This window comes from Exophiala mesophila (assembly GCF_000836275.1).
Source record: "Exophiala mesophila strain CBS 40295 unplaced genomic scaffold supercont1.3, whole genome shotgun sequence".
Lineage (NCBI taxonomy): Eukaryota > Fungi > Ascomycota > Eurotiomycetes > Chaetothyriales > Herpotrichiellaceae > Exophiala > Exophiala mesophila.
Genome location: NW_015622506.1, coordinates 1,286,288 through 1,305,568, shown reverse-complemented (window position 1 = coordinate 1,305,568; position 19,281 = coordinate 1,286,288). Strand labels below are relative to the sequence as shown.

The following is a 19,281-nucleotide window of genomic DNA, read 5'->3' as shown; positions in this document are numbered from 1 at the left end:
TGGCGTCAGGGTCTCGCCACTATGCTTGGGAGCTGCATCCATTGGAGATGCGTGGGCTGGAGTAAGTATCATTCCAATCGCGCTTTACTCGGTTCCTGCACTTTCTTTTTAAAACCCTGGCGACTCACCGGCAACATCATGAGGCAGATCGCTAACTTGGAAGTAATTTGAAGGCCATGGGCAGCATGAACAAAGAGAGCTCGTTCAAACTCCTCGACGCCTTCTACGAGGCCGGTGGAAATTTCATCGACACTGCTGTAAGTCCTGTCCAGTCATGCCGGAAGACCTAGCCCAAAACTCTAGAGATTGCTGTAGCAAGATGGCTGTCGATAGCTTGAGGCCCTCTCAAACATCATCAGGAAATCCCTGAACAACCCTTCGAATTATATATAGTACTGACTTCCATTCTCCACCCGCTCTAGAATAACTACCAAAACGAACAATCCGAGAAATGGATCGGTGAATGGATGAGGGAGCGCGACAACCGCGACATGATCGTGCTTGGCACAAAGTATGTCATTCTTGACTGTGGCACTTGTCTACGACATTAGCATCAGCTGAATGCCGCGGGACTGTCACTGATAAGCTACCTCTTCTCCAGGTACACGACTCCGTACCGCAGCTACGAGCTCGGCAAGGGTAAGACGGTCAACTATTCAGGCAACCATAAACGCAGTCTACACATGTCGGTGCGAGACTCGTTGAAGAAGCTGCAGACAGACTATATCGACGTCTTATATCTGCATTGGTGGGTAAGTGAGTTTTCTTCCTCGTATTGTCCGACTAAAAGGGCAGTCGAGTCTGGTCTGCTTCTCTAAAAATAAGCCTCTGATATCCTATACCCTACCCCTACAGGACCACACAACCTCAATCGAAGAAATCGTAGACGCACTACATATTCTAGTCATGCAAGGTAAAGTCCTATACCTAGGCATCAGCGATACGCCAGCGTGGATCGTGTCCGCTGCGAACACATACGCACGCGAACAAGGAAAAACGCCATTCAGCGTATATCAGGGGCGGTGGAACATCATGTCGCGCGACTTCGAGCGAGATATTATCCCGATGGCCCGACACTTTGGTATGGCTCTGGCGCCCTGGGACGTCCTCGGCGGCGGTAAGTTCCAGTCTAAGAAGCAGATCGAGGAGCGTAAGAAGACAGGCGAGGGACTACGGAGCTTCATGGGCGATGCCCAATCGCCCCAGCAGGAGAAAGTGTCGGCCGCGCTTGAGAAGGTCGCAGGCGAACATGGGATTGAATCGCTCACGGCCGTGGCACTCGCGTACGTTATACAGAAAACTACGAATGTGGTCCCTATCGTTGGCGGACGGAAAGTCGAGCATCTCAGGGATAACATCCAGGCGTTGAGTTTAAGGTTGAGTGACGAGCAGATCAAGTTCCTCGAAAGCCAAACCGAGTTTGACATTGGCTTCCCCGGCAATTTCACCGGTGCAGATCCCAAGTGGACAGGTCAGTCAACTAGTATGTTGGCTATGGCGGCCCATATCAGCTTTCCCTCGCCCAATAAGCCTTATGTGCATGAGAAGTGAAGATAGACACTGCCCAGCGTTGCCATCCCAGAGGTTTTACACCCACGCCCTTGAATTGATTGTTCCCGATTGCAGCTGGATCGATCGATGGCCGACTTGTTCAACATGGGTACTTCTTTTACTCTTCGTCAGGGGGCGGCTCAACCTTGGGATACTTCACAGTGGCTTATTTACGCAGAGTTTGTGAAGAAATGGGAGTTTTCGCTCCCCGTAAACACGTCTTTTATCTTGTCAAAATGTAAATGTACTGGACTTGATGACATAGGGGCGCACGAATTTGTTGAGATTACGTTTCTACGGGCATAACAGGACCCAAGTCTAGTACCCATGACCAGTAAATGCACTCCAACCCCCCATAAACTGACAGCTATACATGAAGTTTGGGCTTTTTGTGCAAATATTTCCAGCAATATGCTCCCACGTATAGGCGTTCTCAAAGCTGGATCTTACGGGGCTTGGTGTGTGCGCATGAGGTTCTCTGATATCCTTTGCCGCGTCCCCTTCACGCTCTAGTGTCGCGATGCCTAAAATGAAACGAAGAGGTCAAATGGTCGGCCACTCCTTATTCTTCTCAATAAATCTCGAACCTTGGTTCTCAGCTCCAACTTGACAGAAATTCAGCTTCGCCGCCCAAGTCTTTCAGCCATGTAATGTACAGTTGAACCCCCCGACTCCCGCCGACCAATAGGATTAACGGTCGTTGGCTTGAATTCGCGATAGACGAAACTTCCATAAGCCTCGCTGGGAGAAACATCTTCCAAAGTCTTGGCGAGTAAGTACAGGCCTCTGTCGCCGTCACCGATAAGCAGCGATCTGCGGTCGGGCGAGAAGACGCCAGCCATGATTTCACTGTTGCCTTTGAACACGGTTGGTGCTTCAGCGTCCTGGCGGGAAAGCTTGGGATTCCAACATCGTATCACGCCATCACTGCTGCCTGTGAAGAGTCTACCGGCACCATCACCCCAGTCAGTCATCCTGACTCCGACATCATGAAGCTCTCTGTCTTGACTATTCCGATAATAGGTGAAAGGCAAGCCGTGTGAAAGTGAAAGAAGAATGGTTGAGGGTTGGCGCAAGTCCCAAATCCGAATTGATCCGTCCGTGTAGGAGGCAGATATTAGATTTTCATCTGTTTCACAAATGGTGACGTCGTTGATATCTGCGGCCTTGCAATAAAGGCGTGCAACAGGACGGTTCCATTTGAGATCGTAGACATTCAGCTGCGTCTTGTGCTTTTGCTGACGTGTCAACTCGGGGGCGGACATGGTCCCACAGACGAAGCCAGAACGGTTAGAAAACGATGCGACGGAGAAGACTTGGGTGTTGTCAGACTCTATTTTGATGGGTGATAGGCGGGATTCTGAGATTTGGAACAATGCTAAATGACCGTCATCGGAGAGCGACTCAAAGGCCGTGCTGGCCGCACTAAATCCCGCAACAAGGAAGTTCTTATTCGGTTCGGATCTGCCAAATTGAAGGCATGTTGGACTGTAGGCAAAATGGGTGCGCTTTCTCAGAGGATACATGGCGTCGTTTACAGGGAGGCCATTCCTTCCTATGTTGTGGATTAGGATAGATTTTGGTCCATCGGTGGCCCCTGTGGCAAGAAGACGATGAGTAGTCGAAACGTCCATGACCTCGACTTTGCCCGTGTGCTCGATCACACCCTCGCAGCGGGGAACGGGAGGCCGAGTGTCCCAGACACGAACAGTTTTGTCATATCCGGCAGTATATGCGTGTGTCCCATTGCTAGAAAAGCGTACAGCAGTCACAGAATAGTATTTCGGGCCCGTGACCGACCATCCTTCCAAAGGTAGTTGGTGACCGGGGAGTTGAGTCAGGACACCATCAAGAGCAGAACCAAAGACGAGATTGTGGGAACTATGGGACGTGCCATTGACGCAGGCACCGGCGATGAAATGGGTGCCGCTAGATGACCACGCAAGGGCGTTGACGTCCCAGGATGCACCTTTCCACGAAAGGGCTTTTTGAAAGATCAGTGGGTCAAAGTCAAAATCCTGGGCTGCCACTGAGTTGGCGGCTGTATCCTGGCCTCTACGCTTTTGTTTTGGTCGTTTGTGGAGGGATCGAGCGACGAAGGGCTCTGGGCTCGATGAAAGAGACATGATACTCAGGTCTCGCTTCCGCTTCTTTCGAGGCTTGTAAGCGTATTTTTGCATGACTTCCCTTGCCCACATATAGCCTCTTGCTTCGCATACATCTCGGAGTGAGCTCGACCATGCGTTACCACATGAGCCCGGTATGCGTGAGAAGCCCAAAAGTGCTAAGCCGTCCGAGACTCGCTGCCAGAGGATTGTTCTCGACGCCCCAGGTCCGAGTTCACTGAAGATGTCATGGACCAAGCTGATCTCTGCTTCGTCTATGGGCGACAACGGCATTGTTTGTGCGTTTACCAGTGGGGGTTCATCGTCTAGCCGAGTTGCAGGAATCGACGGAAGGGACTGAGGTAGGGAAGAAGGTGTCTGCGGACTTGGGTCTAGGTTGTCATACGGAGTCATGCTAAGCGAGGGACGTGTGTCAGCCGCTCTTTTTTTTCCGTGACCATGACTCGGGACTGAAGTCCAGCTGTTGATTTGATCATTGGGGGAAGAATGAAGGATCGGCGAGTTCTCTGTAGCATGACCCAGTGATGTCAGAGCTTCTGAAGCGAGCTCCTCGAGAGGCGGTGCTTGTGGCATCAGATCACCCTCGACCACAGTATTTGATTGCGGGATGAGAGGTGTTGATGCGTCGTTTTGTAGGATATGGGGTGTCGAGGCATGTCGCTGGGGAATTTCCAGTGTCGAGGCATCTTCCTGCAGGATGTGAGGTGTCGAGGCATCTCTCTGAGGGGTTTCCAGTGTCGAGTTGTCGTTCTGTAGGATATGAGGTGTTGAAGCATCTTTCTGCGGGATTTCCAGTGTCGAGGGGTTAACTTCAATAGTCTGATCTCGAACGACTTCCACAGTAGAGTTGATCGATGCTACGACGGTGATGTCTGAGTAGGTAAGGAGGGTTGGTACCGCACGAGGTCTTGGAGGTGGAGTGGGAGGCGATCTGTCAGCGCCATGGATTTCGTGGTGGCTTTGGGCTTGCTGCTCGACACCTTGAATGGTAGAGTGAATGGAGATAGGGCTGAGGATAAGCTGGGTAGGAAGATGAGTGGAATCGGCTGGGTGAGAGGAGTGTGTAGAGGGGGCCTCTGTAGAGTCGTTGGACTGGCTATCGTCTAGACATAGATCATTAAAAATCACACTTGTGATATGGGATCTCGCATCATTACGATAATTGAACTCGGCCCTATTGCGGCGATTGATCGAGTTGGTGAGATTTTGCAACTCTGCTTGTGTGTCGATGACACGACGTGAGATCTTGTGTAAATTTGCTTGCGAATTGGATTTTGCATCAGCAAGCCGGCGAGAGATCTTGTCCAACTCTGCTTGCGAATCGGTATTTGCATCAATAAGGCGGCGAGAGATATTATCCAATTTTTGGCTGAACTGATGGAGCTTTGTGGCCACATCCTCATTGTACTCGATGTCTTGATTCATTTGATCGGCAAGGCTGTCGAGAAAATTGAGAGATTCTTTGCGACGGTTGATCTTGGACTGTGATGACATGATGGAAGGAGGTAGGTTCATGTGGTCGTTGCTTAGGCTGAGATCAGAGAATGGATCGAAAGGCGACTAATAAGGAATGTGTGAAAGGAGGGGAAAAAGAAAAGCAGATAAAATGAAAAGGCGTAACGGGTCGCCCCTGCTCGTGTATGTGGTTGCCAGATGATGTAGAAGATGGGCAGAAGATGGCAAGAACGTAGTCTGAGGTTAGAGGGAATGCAAAACAGGAAGCTGCGAGTGTAGACAGTTCAGGGGGAAGGTAAGATGGAAAGAGCAGAGGAGGAGAGACTTTATGAGAATGATCAGAAATGATCAGATCCAAAACAAAAAAGGACAAGACGGTGATTTCCAAAGGTTTCCAGAGGTTTGGCGATACTTTGGTCCTGGGATAGAGACTCATCTGGCAAGGCTCCAAAACCTGGACCAACTTGCCGACAAAGATATACGAGAATGTTGTGCATGAAATACTAGGTACTAGGTACCTCTTACCAACCTGGCTAGCGACGGGAAGAAACAACATTGTGATCCTTGGAAGGGAAAGCAGGATTGAGAGAGCGGCAACCTCAGACAAGAGACTGCTGTCTATCACAACTGTGACCAGGAGGTGCCAGGAATGTTACTGGCCATCTCTCCTCGCTTCTGTCGTGGCTGTAACTAGCGCCTGGGAAGGTCTCGCGGGTCCACGGCTGCTCCCGTTTGGGGGCTGCGGGGGGCGCGAATTAACTGGCGAATTATGCACGAGTTTGGGAGGAGGTGGGGCCCGAAGGGCCTCGGAGAAAATGCGGTCAGCACGCATTCAAATGGGCAGGTGCCCGCGCACATATACCTGCCAGTCGTGCCTGCCACATGCCTGGTCATCCGACCCCGTTAAAAAGTTCAAAAGGGGAAAAAGCCATGCATTGCGTTGGACCCAACTTACGAGAACTCGTACATGTTCCTTGTAAGCCCCACTGGAGGAGAACTGTGTGGGCACTGTGCAAGCAGGGGAGATTCCAAGGGTCAATACACGCAGACTCGGATGCATGCGTACGGAGTACATACACATGTGGACGTAGCCTCATGATCATACCGTGCATATGTAAACAACCTCAAAGAGCATGCTCGACGTTGACAAGAGCAGGCTGTGACAACTTGCCAACACACCATGCTTGGAGTACGGAGAACAGGGGTATAGCTCGAGGACTCTCGCTTACATGCCCGGAAATTCGGGTAAGGCATCCCGCCCGTTACCAAGTCAATGGGAGTCGTATTGCCCCTATGATAGAGGGGTCGGTTGCCTTGCATGAGGCTGGAGAGATACAGTATGGAGCACTCCAATCTCTCCGAGTCGATCGACGATCAATGGTCGATTTTCAAGGAAAAGTCGACATGAGACACACCCTGATGGACAGCACTTGTCGAGATAATGTCAATGTCTTGCTTATGTTAGCCACTCGTCCAACTGCGCTGCACGTCAATGCTTCACCACACTCACCATTGTTGATGTATGCCCCTACGTTCGCTTCTGTCAGACCGCCACTGCTTTCCAACAAAACATTCCTCTGACCTCTCCAGCGCTCCTTCAAACTTCTCGCCGCCACCTTGAGCCCGGGCCCGTCGAAATTGTCCAGCATCACCACATCCGCTCCGGCTTCGATCGCTTCGTCCGCTTCCTCCTCAGTCTGTACCTCGACCTCGATTTTTAGCGCGAACCCACCGACTGCCCTCGCCGCCTTGACCGCATTGGTGATGCTGCCCTTGGCCCAGATGTGATTGTCTTTGAGCATGATCATGCTGCTCAAGTCATGGCGATGTCCGTCGATGCCACCCACCAACATACCATACTTCTCCACTAATCGGAACCCGGGGGTGGTCTTTCTCGTCCCGGCCAACACCCCAGTATAGCCTGCATCTCGCACCAGATTGAGCATTTTTCGGCTCTTGGTCGCCACCCCACTGCATCGAGCCAGTGTGTTCAGAGCTACCCGCTCGCCCAGCAACAGCTTCCGCGTGGGACCTGTCACCGTGGCGACCTTGATTTTACCCCCAAAGTTGTCGGGGTCCAGGTAGGATCCCTCATTGTAATGCCAGGTCACGGTACAGTCAAGCTGTCGGAACACTTCGTCAAAGAAGGGAACCCCAGCGAGCACTCCGGCAGATTTACACAGGAGCTGGGCTGTCCTTGGTGAGGACCCTACCACAAAGCCTCCATAGTCAAACGATGGCGTGTCTTCGGCCAACCAGCTGGTGATGTCAGTGGTGAAGTGGGAAGGGAGCAAGTCTGCTAGGGTCCCGTGCGAGTGGCTGGCAGAGGTCGGGAGAGGAAGGTCGACCGCCGTGGGAGGTGTCCCCTTTGATCCTGCCATCGCAAATAGACAGGCTGACCAAGATGAGGCTCGTTGCTTGGTACTGGTGGGATGCACAGTAGTACAGCCTGCGGTCAGGAAAAACGCAGGCAAACGCAGGCAAACGCAGGCACCGCAGCCGGGCATCTGACTGTTCGCACCTTCCCACCATAAGATGGAGGGGTCGCGGCTCACCTTCCAAGTTCAGGTCTCAACGCTAACCCGAAACAGTAACTTCGCCGAGAACCCCGGGATCATCGTGTACCCTCAGAGAAACTCTCATTCTTTGCTATTCTCCCATAAGGCCTTCAATCTTTTGAACGCGGGCAACCGAGGTTGAAGTTGAAATAGTCTCCACAATAGTCAGTCTGAATTGTACCTTAGGTAATTGTTCATTTTCGAGTCTGGGGGTGCGGCAAGATCAAGCCATTTCTAACCGCCTCTTGCCATATCTAAAACAGAAGGACTTTTTCTACCTGTAGTGTCGATGCTGGATATCTCAGGTCTCGCTAGATATCATGAACCTGCTTTGACAGAGCATTATAATCGTCAACCTGGTCAATTGTGTGCGTTTGACTGCCCCTGCTGACCATGCTCGAAAGCCTCTGATGGCAATGCTAAGGGATTCACAAACCATCAGATATGACAGTCCATTCCTTGTTCAAAGTCTATACGACCTAGAATATAGGTTCCAAGTTGATTTTCCTCAATGCATCCTTATTCAGAACCTCCTTTCACCGTCCATACAAGGACTTCCATCGCGGTAAGAAAAAATTTCTCAGATTCATCAACCTCAGGGCAGTCCATTCACGACGAGAAGGACATGCTCATGACAAGACGGAGTTGGCCAACAAGTGTGAAAGTAATAGAATTCGTGCATCTTTCAAGATAACCGCGAGTATCCAGACATCCGTAAGTCCTCGGCTACCACCTAACTCCTATGCACGGATAGATTCATACACCCTGTCGAAATACTTATCAAAACTCCCAGCGTTGCATTCAAGACCAAGTCCAATCCAATCAAGAGAGGGGTTTCTCCAATTGACAAGAAGCAACCCTGCAGGTCTGACTGGCTGTCCTTTTGCCCAGGATGTATCCGTCAAGAAGCAAGGCTATCTAGACCTCACACACGGCCTTCCCGCGACGGACTGGCCGGGTGAGGCGGAAGGATCTTCTACCATCGACATTGGTGGCAAGGTCACTCAGGTGGGTCACGAAATGCCGGTTTTCCAGACGGTAGCATTCCCTCCCGCTTATCAAACCACAACCTGGTCCCCCATTCAACGTGGGCATGAATGCAATTGGGTCAAAATGCTAAGCAATTCAAACGACTTGAATTAAGCTTTTGATGATCTACCAAGCACTTGCTCGGCGTAGCTTGGTTATCCGACAATCGTGGAGCCACTGATATCATCTCCATTGTTTTTTCACAAACCATATCACCGTCAGGGATCTTTGGTTCTCCACGACAATGTAACGCCCATATCTTAGTTTGGGGGGCGTTGACCTCATGTTACAATCATTAGGTGATCGCGTCAATACCCCCCCTTGACCAGCATACCGACATTCCAGCATCAACCAGATTAAATACTTCACTCTGATCACCATGGCATCATTAACATCTTCTACCAGCTTCTCTTTGCCCACGTCTTGTCCTTCTTGTTTTATACCCTTCCAACGCTGTTTAAAATGGCCGAACACGAATCAGACGCATCTCGGTACGTTGATCCACCAGATACGGTGTCAAAACCTTTCCACTAACCTATGTTATCTTGTAGTCTCCACGCGGAGGTTGAGCAGGAGCGGCGAGCATCTGGAATCGACCAGAAATACTCAGAAAAAGATGTGATTGAAGCCAATCAAGATCATGACTCTGTCAACGACTATGAGGCGGAACTCAAAGAGACTCCCATCGGTGGGATCCCCACAGCATACGAGAAATCGACCCTGAGACACGTTGGTGAAAGTCTCCCTTACTCAGTCTTCCTGGTGGCCATCATCGAACTATGCGAACGTTTCACCTATTATGGATGCCAGGGCATTTTCCAAAACTACATCCAGAAGCCCCTTGACGGCAGTCTCGGCCGCGGTGGTCTGGGTCTGGGCCATCAGGGCGCCACCGGCCTCAGCACATTCTACACCTTCTGGTGCTACACCACTCCTCTCCTCGGTGGTATCATCGCCGATCAATATCTCGGAAAGTACAAAACCATCTTGACCTTTGCCGGCGTCTACATGGTCGGTCTGCTGATCTTGGTGTGTACCTCGATCCCCAGCTCGCTTGCCAATGGCGCTGGTCTCGGAGGTTTCATCGCCTCCATCTTACTCACCGGCTTGGGCACTGGTGGCATCAAAGCCAACGTCGCTCCTTTGATCGCCGAGCAGTACACTCGCCGGACCATGGAAGTTAGCATCACCAAGAAAGGTGAAAGAGTGGTCATTGACCCCTACGTCACCATTCAGAGAATCTATATGATTTTCTACTGGACCATCAACATTGGCGCTCTATCTCTGCTCGCAACGCCATGTAAGCATTCCCCTTCCCTTCCCGCTCCTCTAACCTAACCATCCTACAATTCTCATCAAACCCCTATACTAACTAATATCCTCACAGACATGGAACGCGACATTGGATACTGGTCCGCCTTCACCCTCTGCATCTGCATGTTCGCCGTCGGCGTCACCGTCCTAGTATTAGGACGGAAGATGTATGTGGATCGACCACCACAGGGAAGCATTGTGACCGACTCATTCAAAGCCGTTGGCATGATGATCCGCCATCGAAGCATGAACGCACCGAAACCATCCTGGCTGCGCGAACATGGCATCTCCAAGACCGTGGCATGGGACGACCATTTCGTCAATGAACTGACTCGAGCTCTGACGGCATGCAAGGTCTTCACCTTCTACCCGATCTACTGGGTCGTGTACGGACAATTCTCCAACAATTTTGTGACACAAGCGCTACAGATGCGCGGACATGGTATTCCCAACGACTTGATGCAGAACTTTGACCCTATTGCCATTATCGTCTTCGTGCCGATTCTCGACAGGCTGGTCTATCCACTACTTCGCAAGTATCGCATTCCATTCAAGCCCATCAGTCGAATCGTGGTCGGTTTCACTGTGGCGTCGTTGGCCATGATGTATGCAGCCATTGTGCAGCATCTCATCTACAGCGCCGGCCCATGCTATGAGCATCCACTATGCGACGCATCCATCGACTCGTCCGGCACCGCACAGGGCAACAATATCCATATCGCCGTTCAGACACCCGCGTACATGTTGATCGGTATCTCTGAGATCTTTGCCTCGGCGACAGGCTACGAGTACGCCTACACCAAGGCTCCACCACGCATGAAGTCCTTTGTCCAGTCCTTGTTCCTGCTCACCAACGCGTTTGGCTCCGCTCTCGGCGAGGCTTTTGTGCCTGCTGCCTACGACCCAGCCATTCTGTGGATGTATGTTGGTCTTTGCATCGGCACTTTTGCAGTCGGTGTTCTCATCTGGATTCTCTTCCATAACCTCAATGACAAGGAAGAAGAAATGAATTATATCGAAGGTGATGTCTTGCCGGATGATCCAAACCGCAGACATTCCCACATCACGGCATAACGGATCAACTATCAGACAAGCAAGCAATTTTAGTCTGCTGACTGACTCTGGTGATTGCTCAAACTCAAGCAGATTATAGAATAAAACGCTGGATCTTCATTACTATATTTAATCTCCACCCATGAAATATACGTACTTGATTGTCCAGCTTTCAAGCCTATATCATCATGATGCCCACGATGTCTCCATCTGGGCGAGCTTTGGAATGCACATGATCGACAATGGTACAAAGATACTACTTGCCGCCTCGTAATACTATATCGTCAATCATATCCAACAAAAGTCATACACATAATGGCATCAGATCTTGCTGCGCCATGCTATATTTTTCAATGCCATAATATGTCCCAGCAGGGGAACGACATTTCAAATCCCTCTTGTGATCAATTAGTAAACGCTATGTTTTCATTTGTTGATGCATCTCCCAATTCGTCAATAGCTTCCCCACCGCCTTAAAGCTCACGGGCTTGGTCAAGTAAAGGTCGCACCCTGATTCGAATCCTTCGGCCTGGTCTCTGCCACTAGCAAGACCCGTCAATGCAATGATAAGCGATCCGGGAACCCCAGGACGCGTTGCCTCCACGTCTCTGATTGCTCGAGTTGCCTCGAACCCGTTCATGACAGGCATAGATATATCCATAAAGATAATTTGGAATGGCCGAGATGTCGACGTAACCATGTCGACGGCCTTTTGCCCGTCATCCACACATACGATATCTGTATACTTCCGTTTATTGCGGAGAAATGTCTCCAGGAGCTTCAGGTTGATAGTATTGTCATCCACCACCAGGATTCGAGGATTGTCCGTTCTGACGTCAATCTTGTTCGCTATAATCTCGGTAGCTGGTGTTTCTGGTGGCGTGGCTGGAACAAGTGGTGCCGGTCGATGCGGCAGACTCGAAGGCTGTAAAGCGCTTTGGCCCGGGAACGGGTATTCATCGTTTCCGGACTCTGCGAGATCTTGCTTGGGTTGATCGATCGACGGATCGCTGATCGCCATTTGTGCTCGTTGACTCACCTGTGATGCTGCTAATGTCTCCGTCGCCTGAACCATCTGCGACGCTTCGTCGAAACCTGGATTATTCAAATCCATCTCCTTGAGATTATCCAGATCGCCCTCCGTAGCCAAGCGGTCACGGGAATTGTCAACTTGCGTAGCTTCTGCTTGCTGCTGCTGCTCATCCAGAGCATCTGCTACCTCGTGGTCAAGTGCAGTTTGGCTCACCCCCGCCAGTCTGTGCATTGAAAGTTGGACTGCTTTGGCCAATTTGTACGGGCCGCAAGGTTTCGAAACGAACTCGACTGGTCCAGAGATGCGATGCTGAAGCTTCGAAACATAGGATGTACTGTGCCTGCTAACCACAGAACATAGTACAATCAGAATACGCGTTGCATTCGAGCTGGGACCAAACGCCGTGAGAAGCTCATCGAGATCATCTTCCTCGACAAGAATGATCTGGGCGCTATACAGATGCTCCCGGTTTACCAACCGAAGTCCGTACCAGTCCTCTACGTAATTGGAGAGAACATGAGCAAGCATGTCGCGCTTGGAGAAAAGGCGAGGGCGGAATATGAGAACAGGCGTGTCGATGGAGATGCTTTGCAAATTCTGGACGACCTCATCACCGAGAGAAGAACCAGAATTGGTGGTGCCCGAATTGGGCGCCGTGTTTGTTGAAACCTGTCCCGGAAGAGGTCGCTTTAGAGGTAGAAAGACTTGCATAGTAGTACCCTGGCCAACCACACTCTTGACGTTGATTGTACCACCAAGCATGGTGACGATGCTGTGAACAATAGACAAACCCAGTCCTGTACCGGGCGCAAGTGAATTTTCCTGCGCGAAAGGGAGGAATAGTCGTGAGGACATGAACTTTTGGGAAATCCCACATCCTGTATCTTCGACAGTCAGGAGCATAGTTTCGTGGTCAGTCTCTTCCGGGGCATTGTCGATAAGCTCAAGCTTCACGATGATATGGCCACTTTTGCAGTATTTCAGGGCGTTTCCCACCAGATTTTGAATGATTCTTCGCACCGCACCAGGTTGCGTCATAAAAGTCCAGTCCGCGTGTTGGATATCAATATAGAGATCAACGTCGTTGTCCTGGTCGTCCGCCGGGCTCATTTTTCGTTCTGGTCCCCTACCTCGTGCAGTTCGAGATAAATCAGTCATGTCAAGGCCGGATGATATGTATGTGTGACCAAGGATTAGGCCATCAACAACTTCTTCCAGCACCACAGAGATGCTTGTGACTCCCAAGAGCTGCAGTAGAGGCGGTGCACCTGACGTGAAGGGTTTAGAGGCCCCGTCAATGTTTGTTTGCAACTTTCGCGTAGCCTTGTGGTGCGGCTTCTTCTGGGAACTTTGCCATTGCTTTTGAAATGTATTGATCTTAGAATAGTCCAAGACGTGATTGATGGTATCCAACAATGTCTGGCCACAGCTCCGTACCGTTTCGACTAAAGTCTGCTGAAAGCTATCCAGCTCGGTTTCAGATAGAAACTCGGTACTGGCAAGTATTCCATGAAGAGGAGACCGCATTTCATGTGATATGGTTCCCACAAAGTCGTCCTTTTGCTTGTCTGCTAAAATTGTGTCGATTCTACTGCATTCGGCCATGAGCGTGCTGCAGAAGGAATTGATGAAGCTTAGATCGGTGCTGGTGCTCAGGCTCCGGACTTCGAGTTTTATCGTCACAAAAACAGCATGGGCAAAAGTTCCAAGGCTCGGACTCCATATTGGTGCAAATAGTAACTGTCGCGCGTCGGGAAAGGCGGACTGGAGTATCTTTTTCTCCATTTTGCGTCGTGGGCTAACTTTTTTGATAGGTCGTGGGGCAAAAGTTGGATCATCATCATCGGAAGAGGAGCCTCTGTAGTCGTCAAAGGACCAGACAGTTCCACCAGGATAGCGGCTAACCAAGCTGTGAAGTGTTTGGTCAGTTACTGAGCATCTTGGGATCGCTGGTTTTGCTTCAGAGGAATCTAGTTTCAGTGATGAGGAGGCTAAAATGGATGCGACAGAGTAGTCTTCCGAAGACTGGATCGGGCTCGAAATGCTTTCGGAATTCTCGTTGTAAGGGCTATTCGGGTTCTGGCGCGGAGACTGCAATTCCGTGGGACTTGTTTGGAAGGACTTGGATCTGTGATGGGCTGAGTGCTGCGCGGCAGTACCCTTCAAGTTGACGAAAACAACGGCGGCGTCCTGGTCAAACTCTCCGAAGGCTTCTCTTAATATGTTGGCAGCACGGGCAAGTGTTTTGGTATGTGAACGTGAGTCCAACTTATCTTGCTGGTCGATCGAGTTATCGGGACCTTCTGAAGAAATGCCTTCATCTGAAGCAGACTCGGAAGGTCTGCCGCCTGGAATGTTTGCCGCTTCGCCAGGAGCAAGCGACGGGCGACGATCAGTATGGCTGGAGCGGGATCCTCGATTCTGCTCTCGGTGTTCTTGTAAACTGTTTCTGCCGGCGATGAATGCATTCATGCAATGGGCCATACGGCGTGATCGTCTACCCTCGATGGCTTCTCGGTTTGTCTCTAAATGGGTCATGATCTGACGGGCCGTTGTGTAGAGAAAAGCTTCCTCTTGCTGCGTTAATCTTTCGCGAACATTGGTGTCCATAACGCTCAGGCTTCCGATATTTATTTGGTCTCTGGTGGTAATGGGAGTTCCTGCGTAGAATCTATAATAGGGCGGCCCTGCGACGACGGGAACTGAGGCAAATCGGGATGCGCGCATGTCGGATATTTGGAAGGTGGGTAAGCGGCCTTCTGGAGCGAGAGGGTTGAGAGCGATTGTCATTTCACAGACTCTGTCCTTTGAAGGCATAGATGCACAGCTAGACAAGATGGGATCCTCAGTAAACTCGAAAGTGGAGAAAGTGCGATCTCCATGAGGCTCTTGACACGCTTCCGCTAAAATGTACATGGTATCACGGTCGATAAAGCTGAGCATGACCTTGGGTACATTGCAGCGGAGAGCGACAAGTTGGCAGTACGGCGTCAGAGATGAGGACAATTTCGGTAGGTGTTTCTGCTGGTCCGTGAAGAAGGTATTGGCCGATCGTGACTGAACCTGATCGACATCTTGTGGTTCGAGATATCTGTAAAACTCCCTTGCTCTTCTGATCGCATCGGCAGGCTTCTCGGCTCTGATATCAGGCTCGGGGATGGGAGTTTGAGGCGGCATTGTTGGGATACCTGGGAACGAACGGCAGGGAAGCCCTTATTGGACAAACTTCAGGATCTTGCGATGCGCATGGCCTCAGTTGAAGAGCACTTGAAGTTCAGGTCTTCACAGTCGCGCAAAAGCAGTATGAGAATGAGGGTGTCTGTCGTGTACGGCACGTGTTGCGGAAAGGATCTGATTCCAATATTGCGGCGGCGCAAGCCAAGGTTGGTGAGGAACTAATCCGGGCACGTCCCACGTGGAGGGCGTAGCCCAACTTGTGGCACCTTTACGGAAGTAATATCCTGGGGGATATTGCCTCGGAAAGAGTGGCGGCTCCTTGGCTCATGACAGAAGCCATGGCGGCTTGTCTCTGTCTTTGTCCGGATATGGGCGCCCCGGGGGCACCGGAACTCCCTGGGCAGAGTCCAGGCCTGCTCAAGCTTTTAAAGTCCAGCACAAGGTTTTCGATGGGCAGAAAGTGGGAGACAGATCGAACCTTACACCTAGATCGGCACTTGTCTTTGTAGGCATCGCCTCGTGTGGCTCTAATATTTCAGGTGGCGAAGTCGACACACTAGAAGAAGAAAAAGATGTCATTATGTGATTCTGGAGGTTTTGGAAATGTTGAAAAAATTGATTGTGTTGAGCGAGATTCTTTTTGTGTGTATGGGAAGGAAGGAGGTGCAGACGGCAGGAGCGATGCTAGAGACTATAAAGTAAAGAAGGGAAGGCACGACTTTGCACATCGACTCCTGACAAGGAAAGCACGCGCTGACCGAATCAGGTAAGAGGAATTCCATGCTTGATGTTTATACAAAGTCCTCTGCATGTATCGTAATCAGGAATGCATCAAGTACCTAGTAGTAATGCCATTAAGATCACATAATAAATAAATGGAACCACCGATGAACGCTAGGCCCGGCATCACTATAGAAGACATATTAGGCTGTCACCCCCCGGGCATTCTCCTTTTCAAACTCCTCCTGGTCAACCACACATACAGCCTTGCCACTCATCTTTCCAGAGTGGGCCAATTCGACCATCTTGGGCACCTCTTCCAGCCCATAAAACATATTCGTTTCCACTTTAATGTTGTGCTTGGAAGCATCATTCAGCATTTGTTGACTGTATTCCTGCCCAGCGATCAAGGTGCCTTTGATCCTGATGTCGCGAAATACCAATTGTTGAAAGGCAACGCTGACTTGATCCGGCTGCGCGGCCTGTACCATGGTTCCATGCATTCTGGTGACATTGCAAGCTAAATCAGCTGAAGTCTCATGCTCACTGACGTTGATTGAAGCATGCACTCCAAGACCATCGGTTAGTTGTCGAACCTGTTCGCTAACTTTGTTGGTCCCGTCTCTTACGTCCAAGACGTGCTTCGCTCCGGCCTTTTTGCACAACGCAATCCCTTCGTCCCGCGCATCGATTGCCACGATGTTGATCCCCAGTGCAAGGCCAAATTGGATGCCGAGGTGACCGAGGCCACCGCCGGCGCCGACAATGGCCAGCCAGTCACCCCTCTGGACCTCGCTTACAACAATGGCTCGGTAGATGGTGCATCCGGCGCACGCCAGTGGTGCAGCACTTGCAAAACTGACATTGTCGGGGATATGACAGGAAGTGCGACTGTCCGCAACGTGATACTCTGAAAAGGCCCCATCAACCATGACTCCAATGTGGCCCTCTAGGTGTTCACAGTACTGATGCCAGTCGTTGGGTCCTGTGCAGTTGTAGCATTTCCCGCAAGGATTCTTCGGCAGACCCGACATGACTCGCTCGCCGACCTTGAAATTGGTCACCTTGGAGCCAACTGCTTTGACGACTCCAGTGCCTTCGTGGGAAGCAGTGCAAGGTAACTTGATGGGAAACTTCCCAGCAACCACCATCGAGTCTGTGTGGCATAGCGACGCCACGACCGTCTTGAGAAGGATCTCGTATTCTTTCAACTCTGTCGGTGTTTTTACCTTATGGATCTGATATGGCTTGTTGAACTAGATGCCATTGTGTATGAGAAAATATCTAGATAATGAACGAGCAACTCCTACCTCTGTTACCTGCACTGCAAGCATCTCTTCTGGCACTCCTTCGATCATCATTGCAGATATCTTGTATTTTGGGCGTAGGCAAGGGAAGCACTTTAGACCTGACTTTACTGTGACGATAAAACGTAGCACCGAGAACGTTGATGTCGAAATGTATTTCTCCCCACCACATTTACCTCTCACGGTTTTATTTAAACTCCGTTATTATTGCCGTCAATTATGACGTTGCCACGAGGGTATCCCCGGGTGTATGCGTACGAATACTTAGTCATCATGCTTCCACCCCCGCCTGTTCTGGGCTTTGTCCAGTAGGTACTCGAGCCAATGAAGCACAAAGAATGTGTAGCCAGATCTGTCGTGGGAGAGAAGTAAACAAAGGGCTGCAATCAGATGGAACGAGTGATGTGACTACCAATGAAGCAGAGATAATGTCAAGCCCCATTTGTTGAGGCATACTTTTATGTTAGAAGCTCGCTGAATATTCCATCTGAAGAGGTCTCGATTGCCTATCTAGAGTTCAGGAGCTAAATCTCATTTCTGGGGTTGAGCCTGTCCATCTTCACGTCCCTTGTTCAAATTCCAATCTACGAAGTAGACAATCTTGGAATCTTGGCCAAACCCGAATCCCTTTGTTTCTTGACAAAGTCTAATCCGAGTGAAGTTTCTTGTCGAGGAGCTGGTGGCCAACTCATTCTCATGGCCATGAAAGCAGATTGCATATCGAAATATGGCAGTATTGGACACCATCTGTCAAATTGCCGCTCAAGATAATTGCATACAATTACGGCATGTGAAGCTACCCCCACACCAAGCATTCGCCATTCACGATAGAGCAGTGGCCAGTGCGAACTCATCAAGCCTGTCGCATTGTTGCCATGTTCCCTTAAAGATATCCATATCAACCAATATTCTGCATGCGTCCTTTCCTAAACCATGAATCTCCTCTTGATGCTCTTTGTTGAGGGTTTGCCCTTGCTGTCCCTGATTTGTTTTCAGTTTCAAAGACAATTCCTTTGTGGCTCATGCCGTCTTCATCTGCTTTACGCATAAGGACACGGTAAGTACTGGCAGGCTACCGCTCCTCTTTCATTTCAGTCTTGAGATTTCACTTGCTCAAGGTATCTTGTCTGTCATTAATCGGCCTTCCTATTGTCGCTGAGCCACACAGGTAGGACAATAACACTTACTGCCAAAAGTTCCAGAAAATGGCATCTCCTCAAGACGTACCCGATTTTGACAACTTCGCATTTACCCTGCGACAAGCTTCAGACAACTATAAGCTTCGAACGCCACGGTCCGAAGGAGGAGATCTTGATGATGAATGGTACGAGCAGCGGATGCGACGGGGGGCCTGGGGCAACCCTCGTCGTATAACGCCACAGGAATTCATACGACGATATCCAATGATTGAGGACAGTGAGGAGTTAGACAAAGAATGGGGTCCAGTCAGACTATTGGGCCAGGGCGGATATGGCCTTGTTGGACTCTGGGAGAAGCGCGACATCAACAATAAGACAGTCGATCGAGTCGCAATCAAACATGCAAACGTCCTCAATAACAAGGGCCTATACCTGGGTGATTCGCCGCCCCTTCTGAAAGAAGCGGTTGTCCACCACGACCTCAACACCAAAAATGCCGATGTCTTCCCCTGGCTGCGCAGATATAAATATCACCCGGGCCAGAATCCGTCGCTGTATCGGTTCAGAGTTCCTCGCACACAGCGGATGTACCTAGAGTTCTGCGAGCACGGCGACCTTGATAGTTTGCGTTCCAGATATCGCCTCTGGGACCAACATCTGCCAGAGCTCTTTATATGGCGAGTCTTCCACCGATTAGCAATGGCAGGTGATGCGTTGCATGAGCAGCCTCCACCCAAGAGCCTGGTTCTCAAACATCTACTGAAGGATCGCGCTGATGCGATGGCTAAACACGACGAAATAGCAAAGGCCCAAGCGGAG

General features: G+C 50.4%; 4 protein-coding genes across 4 annotated transcripts; 1 reads left to right on the top strand and 3 right to left on the bottom strand.

Annotated features, from left to right (window-relative positions):
• Window positions 1-2,168: 2,168 nt before the first annotated feature.
• Window positions 2,169-5,171, bottom strand: PV10_04102 (uncharacterized protein; the record flags this gene model as incomplete). Its single annotated transcript, XM_016368624.1, has 1 exon — window positions 2,169-5,171. The coding sequence occupies one exon, from the start codon at window positions 5,169-5,171 to the stop codon at window positions 2,169-2,171; it is 3,003 nt and encodes a 1,000-aa protein (XP_016224412.1).
• Window positions 5,172-5,507: 336 nt separating this feature from the next.
• On the bottom strand, window positions 5,508-7,622 carry PV10_04101 (nicotinate-nucleotide diphosphorylase (carboxylating)). Its single transcript, XM_016368623.1, has 2 exons — window positions 6,643-7,622; window positions 5,508-6,583 (listed from the first exon to the last, which is right to left on the bottom strand). Exons 1-2 carry the CDS (start codon window positions 7,511-7,513, stop codon window positions 6,507-6,509), a joined length of 948 nt encoding a protein of 315 aa, XP_016224411.1. The 5' UTR covers window positions 7,514-7,622; the 3' UTR covers window positions 5,508-6,506.
• A 1,559-nt stretch (window positions 7,623-9,181) lies between these two features.
• Window positions 9,182-11,226, top strand: PV10_04100 (uncharacterized protein; the record flags this gene model as incomplete). The annotated part of the gene is made up of 3 exons (XM_016368622.1): window positions 9,182-9,210; window positions 9,271-10,019; window positions 10,107-11,226. The coding sequence occupies 3 exons, from the start codon at window positions 9,182-9,184 to the stop codon at window positions 11,105-11,107; spliced, it is 1,779 nt and encodes a 592-aa protein (XP_016224410.1). The 3' UTR covers window positions 11,108-11,226.
• A 68-nt stretch (window positions 11,227-11,294) lies between these two features.
• PV10_04099 (uncharacterized protein) lies at window positions 11,295-15,457 on the bottom strand. Its single transcript, XM_016368621.1, has one exon. The coding sequence runs from the start codon at window positions 15,294-15,296 to the stop codon at window positions 11,505-11,507; it is 3,792 nt and encodes a 1,263-aa protein (XP_016224409.1). The 5' UTR covers window positions 15,297-15,457; the 3' UTR covers window positions 11,295-11,504.
• Between the last annotated feature and the right edge of the window lie 3,824 nt (window positions 15,458-19,281).